Source organism: Equus caballus, chromosome 12 (genome assembly GCF_041296265.1).
Source record: "Equus caballus isolate H_3958 breed thoroughbred chromosome 12, TB-T2T, whole genome shotgun sequence".
Taxonomy (NCBI): Eukaryota; Metazoa; Chordata; class Mammalia; order Perissodactyla; family Equidae; genus Equus; species Equus caballus.
Window position 1 is genome coordinate 45,815,402 of NC_091695.1, and position 8,957 is coordinate 45,824,358.

At 58.5% G+C, this 8,957-nt stretch overlaps 1 protein-coding gene across 1 annotated transcript; it reads right to left on the reverse strand.

Moving 5' to 3' along the window:
* Nucleotides 1-1,461: 1,461 nt before the first annotated feature.
* Nucleotides 1,462-6,761, reverse strand: FGF19 (fibroblast growth factor 19). The gene is made up of 3 exons (XM_023654623.2): nucleotides 6,072-6,761; nucleotides 5,726-5,829; nucleotides 1,462-2,883 (listed from the first exon to the last, which is right to left on the reverse strand). The coding sequence occupies exons 1-3, from the start codon at nucleotides 6,310-6,312 to the stop codon at nucleotides 2,569-2,571; spliced, it is 660 nt and encodes a 219-aa protein (XP_023510391.1). The 5' UTR covers nucleotides 6,313-6,761; the 3' UTR covers nucleotides 1,462-2,568.
* Between the last annotated feature and the right edge of the window lie 2,196 nt (nucleotides 6,762-8,957).

The window sequence follows — 8,957 nt, forward strand, 5'->3', positions numbered from 1 at the left end:
CGCCCAGCTTCCCCCGATGGTTACGTCTTAAGTCACTGGCACACGATATTGAAACCAGAGGATCGGGGGCGGCCCCGTGGCCTCGGGGGCCCGGGATTTCACTGGTTTAAATCCTGGGCACGGACATGGCACCGCTCATCAGGCCACGCTGAGGCGGCGTCCCACATGCCACAACTAGAAGGATCCACAACTGAAAATACACAACTGTGTACTGGGGCGGGTTGGGGGGAGCTTTGGGGAGAAGAAAAAAAAAAACCCAAGATTGGCAACAGATGTTAGCTCAGGTGCCAATCTTTAAAAAAAAACAAAAACCAGAGGATTGATGTCAGTCCCATGTGCGTGTGGGGCTCTGTGCCTGTATCACATGTGTCGGGTTCAAGGCATCTGCCACCGCAGCTAAGCTGCACAATGGACCCACTGCCACAAAGGCATCCCTGTGCTACCCACCCCCCATATGGTCACACCCACCCCTCCTTCCCCATCCCCACCCCTGGCAGCCACTAAGTCAGAAATACGACTTTTAAAGCCCATTTCCACAGGCGGTTACACGGATGTGTACTTGCTTTTAGGACGCAGGTCCACATTGTTAGTCTCCCCTGCTTCCTCCTTGCTAAGAGAGCCCCCACGCGATCAGAGGGTCCACGTGCCCCACTTCCCACTTGCTTTCCCAGCCCGCCTTGAGCTGGGGATGGCTCTCTGCCCAGTCCTGGCTCATAGAATGTCACTGGAATCTGCTGGCAGCTTCTACGGAAACTTCGGCTTTCCAGATGAGAGGCCAGGGTGGCGAGGATTCCTTCTCTCTGGATGGAGCACAGCAGCCACACTGAGACCACGAAGCCACAGCTTGATGGAGACGCCGAGACGATCAAGAGAATACAACCTGGGCATTGCTGGGCTATGAACAAACGTGCCACCTCTGGGCTTGTGACTGGACAAAAAGAAACCCTGTCTGGTCATTGGCGGGATTTTGCCCTCCAGGGACATGCATTAACTTCTGGAGGCGTTTTTGGTTGCTGCTAGAGGCCAGGGATGCTAACATCCCAGAATGCTCAGAACACCCGCCCCTAACAAAGGATCATGTGGCCCCAAGCTCAGGAGGCAGAAGGGGAGGCACCTGGATTCAGGCCACTGCTGCTTAGGGTCTCTGTTGCCTGCGATGAAAACAGTCCTGAGGTGGTGGCCGCCCTAACCAGTTAGTCTGCCAGCAGAGGCGGCTCGAGGAAGCTCAGCCGGGTCCAAACCAGTCCCCTCCACCAGCCCCTGAACCTAAACCTACTGTTTAACCACCCAGTCGGCCTGGAGGGCTGTTGCAGGGGACAGAGCTTATGGTAGAAAATGCAGAGTGTGGGATGTGGAAAAAACAGAGAGGGTGTCCTGTGCACAGCGCCACCGTCCCCTTCCCGGCCCGCCGGGCCACCGGCCCTCCCGCTCAGACCTTCCAGCCAGATAACAGAACACAACTATTGATACAAACAATGCCGCTTTAATGTAGAAAACAAAACTCATGTATACATAAATACAATTCGGGGGTATAAATAAAGTAAGAAAATAAAGCGATGTACATATCAAACAAAATAAATTACGCATAAATAGCACGTTGGAATGGAAGCGCTGGGGGAGGCCTCGTCTCCTGGGCTCTGCCCACGAGCCACTGGCAAGATTCGGGGCTCTCAAAGCTTCCTTCCCCCCGCCTTTGACTGTAACGTGCGGGTTTCCCTAAGCAGGGAGGCGGCCAGGTCCCCATGCACAGAATGACTTGGTGCCAGGGGCAAAGGGCTGGGGAAACGGGAGGCCGCTGCTGGAAGAGAGCGTCTGCTTTTTCAGATCAACACCCACAGCGCTTCAGAGAGGGGAAGCCGAGCCACAGCGTGAGAGGCAGACCCAGGATGGGGTGCAGGCCAGTGGGCTTCCATCGCAACGGCCTCACGTGAGATCCACGTGACCGGGGCAGATCCGATGCCCTGGAAACTGAGTCACCATGGCTAGGAGGGGCTGGCTGCCTTCACGTCGTGTTCCTCTGAGCGGGTGGCAGCATGGCCAGTCACCGTCGGGCAGCCAGCCTGAGCCTGGGCACCGGCTGCCAGAAGGGGGTGGGTGGATGTAGGTGCATTGCCTTATGGCTGGTACGTAAGTTTAAAACGACCACTTTCCTTCCGGCTGCCCCTGCTGAAAACGACAGGAGAGAACTGCAGAGAATTTCAGCTTGGCATAAGGACTTTCCCAAAGGTAGTGAGTTCCCCATCACTGGAGGTATTCAAGCAGAACAGGGGCAGCGCAGTGACTTGTCCAGCAATGAACGGCAAAGGTTGCGGGGTCGGGGACTGGGGTGGGTGAGTGGGTGAGCGGAGGACTTACTATTTTGTGATCATACAAATCTACCTGCTAGAAGCTGGCACAGCCAAGGTAAAACTCTATATGGTGCACAAGTTCTAAATGTGTCTTCCTAAAACTAAATAGAACACGGATGGACCCAGGATCGTCCTGGTAGATGCATGGCCAGAGCATACTCTGCAAACCCCACAGGCCTGGGGTCATGGCCCCCGGGAGCAGGGGAGGCCGGAGCCTCAGCTATTTCTGAAAGCTGGGGCTCTTCACCAGTCCCACTTTGGTGGCGATCCCGAAAGGGTCCATGCTGTCTGTCTCCAGGGGTGAAGAAAACACATCGGGCTCCACGTGGTCCTGGAGCTCCCTGGGCTCCGCTGGGCCCCTGGGCAGCATGGGCAGGAAGTGGGACAGCGGCAGGAGCCCCTTGCCCTTCAGCAGCTGCCTCTGCTTGGCGCTGCTCAGGGAGACCGGGAGGTGGTGCTTCCGGGAGTGGTACACGGTGTAGCCGTCGGGCCGCATCTCCTCCTCGAAGGCGCAGTCCTCGGCCGAGTACTGGGGCTGCGGAGACAAGCGGCAGCCGTGAGCGTGAGCGCCCGTGCCCGGGGTCTGTGCGCCTCACACCGGTGCGCAGGGCACGGTGCACGGTTACAGAGTGCGAAGGCGTGTCAAGCACCGTGTATTTAGATACTTTGTATAGACAGTACAACTCGATACACGTATGTTATATATAAAGCATGTATTGTTATATTAATATACACCTTGAGCATATATATTAACATACAATATAAATATATAACATTAAACATGTATACTCGCTAGATATAGTTTATATATAAATTTATATATATGAATAGCTGTACTTTATGCACCTTCAGGCTTTATACTCTTGTACAGACACAAATACTCCAGGTATATACGTGTATTTCACATGCACATTTCATGCACATTCTCAACATCTATAAAGGCTTTACATGGATCCTTAGTAGTTTTCACTAAATCATGTCACTCTAAACTTAGGCCTGTTCGAAGTGATAACAGCCATAAAATGCCCATCCGTGCCTACCCCCGCTTCGAGGTCCAGAAGTCACTGCCCACCTTCCATAGTCCTTAGCTCTCCGAGGGCACTTTGGGAAACACTGCTACACTATGTTATCCTTTTACGATCCTTCTTTTAATTAATTAAGAATTAGGCGTAATCCAGTCTGGGGTCCAGACTGCGGCATCGACTCCCCGTTTAGACATGACTGTGAGCGATTCCGAGGCCTTTCCGTCTGCTCCCTCACTCAGTCGCTGGGCGCCTTCCAGGCAGCTGGCCAGGACCTTGGAGATAAATGCAGCCCCCTCCCTCGCCTGGCCGGGCCGGGAGCCTGCACCCAGCGGGGGGCCGGAAATGCACGCTCAAGGAGGAAAGCCAGTCCTGGTCCCAGAACATTCCTGCCTGAGAGGGTGCCAGTGGGCAAGTCCTGTCCCAGGCTAGAATGTCATTACCTTGAGGACACAGACAGCCTAAGGTGGACGCCACCGCAAGGGCTGGGAGGTAAACAGCCCAGGGAGGACTGAGTCTCGCCTCTGCCCCAGCCTACAAAGGTCGCTGAACTGCAGGTGGGTGAGCGCTCTGCTGATAAGGCGCTGATAAGGCACGCCTCCAGTGAAGCAACAACCGGGCTCTTGCCCGGGGATGAAGCCACCAGACGGGGAGCTGCAGGGTACAAAGCGATAAACAAACAAGGGAAGGCAGAACAAACAAGGGAAGGAAGACCAAACGGTGCTCTGCGGGAGAAATTAGCATCTCATTCTCGTCTCCATACAGACAATGAAATGATTTCGAGCTTCTTGTGGAATTTCTGTTTGAAAAAAATAATTCTTGGGGCCACCTGGGTGGCATAGTGGTTAAGTTCGGGGCTCTGCTTCAGGGGCTCTGGGTTCCCCGGTTGGGATCCTGGGTGCGGACCTACACACGCCTCATCAAGCCATGCTGGGGCGGCATCCCACGTATTAGGACAAGAAGGACCTACAACTGGGATAAACTATGTACTGGGGGGCTTTGGGGGGAAAAAAAAAAAGAGGATTGGCAACAGATGTCAGCTCAGGGCCAATCTTCCTCACCAAAAAAGCATACCTTAAAAAAAAGAACAGTCTCAATTCTTGCAAAGCCATGCGGCGGAGATCAAGCAGCAGAACAGGATTCAAGCGAAGAGATGCCCCGCCCCAATGGTACTGGGACAATGGTGGGTTAGAGCCATCAGCCCCTGGGGCCCTTCTCCATTAGCGTGCGGCCCCCCCCCACCCCAAAATGTCACAATGACAAAATTGCAACTGCGGGTTTGCAGCGGTGGGTGGGTGGCAGCTTTCAGCCAGCCGCCCACCCCCCTTCCCTCCATTCTTGTTCTTTCACGCAGGACTCCGCCCTCAAATCTGAAACAGGCCCTCTGGATAAATGGAATAAATGGGCGTCAGAGCCGCAAAACAATTTGGAGACACTAAAAAGACTGGCGCTGCGGGGGAAGGCCGGGCATCTTCAGCTTCTGGGGGGTGGGGAGCATCCGCGAGGCGCGAGCTGCACACGCCCCCCCACCACTATGGGGGCCCTAGGCCCAGCGGGGCTGCATTGAAGCCCAGAGCCTGGCCCGGACCTCACACAGCTCCTCTGCCCGCCCGGGGGCGCGGGCTCCCTTTGAACTCCCAGCCCTTTGTTCCAGGCGACCCAGCCTGCGCTCACTTCCTGCCCCCAAGACCTCGGTGGTTACCTGGGCTTTCCCAGCCCGCCCCGGCCCCGGCCCACCAACAAAAAGCATGCACACTACAGGTGAGGTGAGCCCGACAGCAGGACAAGCCACCACCGGAATATTCTAGCGCGTCTGCATGCTTTTCTGGCAGATAAAAATTAATTTAAAAACTCCCCAATCCCAAATGTGATTTTTTTTTCTGGTTTACTTGAATATTGACTTAAAAAAAATCCAAGTTGTGAATATACCCTTTTTCTTTCTTTCTTTCTTTTTTTTTTTAATACCGCGGGGAGGGAAACGGAGGCGAGGACCACACACGCGCAGGCGAAGGCTGCAAAGGCCCGAGGTGGGTTTTCCTGTTTCATATCAAAGAGAGTGGAGTCATGGGTTTCCTCCGTCCGACTGGGCCGGCCTTTGGCTCAACTGGAAATGCAAAGCCGGTTCTCACCCCTTCTCCGCTACTGGCCGGGGCCACAAACTTCCGTAGGAAAAAGTCGGACGTGGGCTCAATCCAGCCCTTGAAGGGCTTTCCTTAGAGCTCCATGCGGGCCCCGGCGGGGGAAGCGAGGAAACCCTGGATCCCATCCAGCGCGCCCTCTCCCCGGCAGGCCCCCGCCCCCGGGACAGCTGTAGGTCCCGCGCCCCAGCGCGTTCAGCCCGCTGCTGGCACCTACCAGCCCTTGCATCCTGCCGTCGGCGCCCATGCAGAGGTACCGGACGCTGTGCACGCCCTTGATGGCCACGGTGCGCAGAGCGACTGCTCTGATCTCCACCAAACCTGGGAGGAAGGGAAACAAAAAGCTGCAGCCAGGACCCTCGGGGCCCACAACACGTGGGTGCGGTCGGTGCACGGGCCTGTGCCCCCTCCCCTACTCCTCGCGCTGTTTAGGGGCCCGGGGAGGGAGTGAAACGCCGCGGTGCCAAGACCTGGGGTTCCCGTGAGTGGGGAGCCGCGGGAGCCGAAGGAGGTAAAAGGAAGAAGGGGCTCTGGGACGGGTGGGGGGCCCGACGGACACTCACTGTGCGCGCTCTGGCCCCGCGCGCAGTCCACGGCGCCATCGGCGCGGATGCGCAGGAAGCAGCTGGAGAGGCCGTGGGGGCCGGCGGTGTACAGGTGCCGCAGGCGGATCGGCTCGCCCCAGCCGTAGTGCACGTGCGGCCCAGCGTCGGACAAGGCTAGGGGGCGCCCGGCCGCGGCCAGCCAGAGGCCGGCCAGGACTAGGGCGCAGGCCACGGCGCACTGGCTCGGTGCGCTCCGCATGGCACTTCCCTCGGGCTCAGGACGCGTAGTTCGGCCGGCGGGGGTGCGGGAGGCTGGGCGGCAGCTGGGACGGGCTGCGAGGCCGAGTGTGCCGAGATAAGTTGGCCGCGGCGCTCGAGCCAGCCGTGCGCTCTGGGCGCGCAGCGCTCCCTCTCCGACGGCGCGGCGGCTCGAGGCTGGCGGCCTTATATAGCGCGTCTTATCCGGCGGGTGGGTGCCCGCGACACCGGAGCATTTCTTATCAAGATTGCATCAGCCTTCCGCCCCCCGCACACACCCACTCACACCCCGCCTCCAGCCCCAGCCCCCTCCCCGGGCCCCGCCCGGGTGACCCCGCCCAGGCTGCCCGGATCTGGGGGAGGAGGAGGAGGCCCCGATTAGCGGGAGGGTTCGGGGGAGCTCCTCCCCGCGGCTCGGTAGCGGGGCCGGCGGCCCGGTCGCTCTTGGCTAGGCGAGTTTGATTTTATAAAGCAATAAAATAGACAACCGGAGCCCCGCCCCCAGGCCACGGCTCCCCAGGGAACGCGCTGGTGGCGGGGCGCTAGCGGGGGGTGGGGGGGCGGGGGGCGGAGGAGGCGGGGGCTGGAACTCCGGGACCAGAGATTGGGGGGGGGGAGGGCACTGAGCTGTGCGTCGGTCGCCCCCTGTCCGGAAAAGCGTCGCCTCGGCTTTGGGGCCCTCTCCCCTTAAAAGCCCACAGCCACTGCCTCCCGAGAAGGTCCCAACCCTCAGATCCCCAGACATAAAGCCGCCCACGAGAATGGCCGTGCAGTTCAGGGACCTCTCAAGTTCTCCCAGCTTTATGGTCTCGCGATCCCTGTCCCCCGCCCGCCCCGCCCCTTTTACCCCCGTAAATTGGCCCCCGACGGGGGCCGGGCCCGATCTCCGCCCTCGGAAGAACAATGGGGCGGCGCGCGCGGGCCGGCGCTAGGTGGCGCTTCAGCCCGGGTTTCGGCCTCTTGGCGGCTCCGGCCGCGCCTCCTCCCGGTTCTGCCTCGGCCCCGGCCCGCCGCGCTCCCCGGAGATGCAGCCTGGAAGGGCGGCCGTTGTCAAGGCGCCTTTCGGGGGCAGGGTGGGCATGCAAGCTGCGGTTTGGGGAGCTCTGACTTCCCAGCGCAGGCCCGGGCGCGCGGCGCAGGGAGGCCCCTCTGTTTTTGAGGTGCCTTTTGTCGTTGGTCTCGTCCTTGGGTCCCTGAGCGCTGTCCGGTGCCGGGGCGCGCAGTCTGCGGTGGGGTGGGGGGATGGCGTGCGGAGCGGCGGGGTCCAGAGGTGGTCCCTGGTGTAGAGGGGGCAGAGGAGCAGAGATGGGCGAGGCTGGAGTCGGGGGCAGGCATCAGGTGGGGAAATGGGGGCCGTTCAGTGAAGCGGTTCGTGCAAGCCAGAGACCTTCTCTACAATGCTCGGAAAAAGGAAATAGCGTGCAGAGAATGCCCTGGTGGAAAAGGGAAGGGTCCTTCTAGGGGACTTTGGCTCAACACTGATTCTTTCTCATTATTCCTCCAACCGCTCCCCCCCGCCCCCCAGTTCCTGGGTTTGGGCCCCAGGAGGGCTGGTTTTGGGGACAAGCCATACTGGCTCAGCGAAAAGGCGATGGGAGGGCAAACAGTGGGGACACAGGGAGAGAAAGCAGTGCCAGCCCTAATGAATTTCAATGAGCAAAGGCCACGTTCATGCCACAGTCAGTGACTGGCGTTAATGATGGAGCGTGCAGAAAATGTCACCAGGAAAGCCTTTACAAAAAGACATCATCTCAAAGGCTTTATAGACCAGGGACCCCCACGCTGCGCGTCTTGGTTCAGAAAGCCTTGGCTTCTGTTAAATCTAATTACTTATCCCCTGTGGTTTTAAATCGACAGCGGCTCCTATTAAACTTAATTACCCTCCCCTCCAGCTTTTGCTTTAAAGATTCTCGATAAATGCCAGGAGCCGAGGAGGATAGCTGCACCGGGGGGGTGATGCCCTGAGTTGGGCTGGAGGACGGGGGGACGTGACAGCTTCTGACTCCATGCTACCCCTCTGCTGCCCCTCCTAGGGCCTTATTGGGAAAAGAGAGTGGCCGCTGTGGTCAGGCAGCTCAGGAAGACTGTGCCAATGGCACGGCTCCCTATGCCCAGGCCACGTTCTTAGCTCATTATGAGTGTTCCCCACTTAACTCCCACCAGAACCCCCATGGTATTCCGTACCCCCATCAGTCAACAGATGGGAAACGGGGCTCCAGAAAAGCAGGACCCAGCCTGTAAGTGGTGGACCTGGAATTTGAACCCTAGGCCATCGGGCTTGTCATTCAAGGTCATGCTGCATCTTGGGAGGTCATGTGGCCTCCTAGCAGGGGCTCTGGCTCCAAGGTCAGACCCTCTGCCGTACAGATCCACGCCCAGGCACTCCCAGGGCAGGCCACCAACCTGCTGGACCTGTTGCCTCCTCATGCCTGCTTGTAGCCTTGTCCCGGTGTCATATGGGGCAGTGGACATAAAGTGCCCAGGAGGTAGTTGATGAAGAATGATGGCCATCCACTGAGTCGGCTGGGTACCAGGCATTTCATAGTCACAGCCATGCTCCGAGAGTTCAGGTGATTAATCCGTGCTCCGTGGTAGGAAATGAGACTTACAGAGTTGGCCAGACAGCCGGCAAGGGTTTGCACCCAG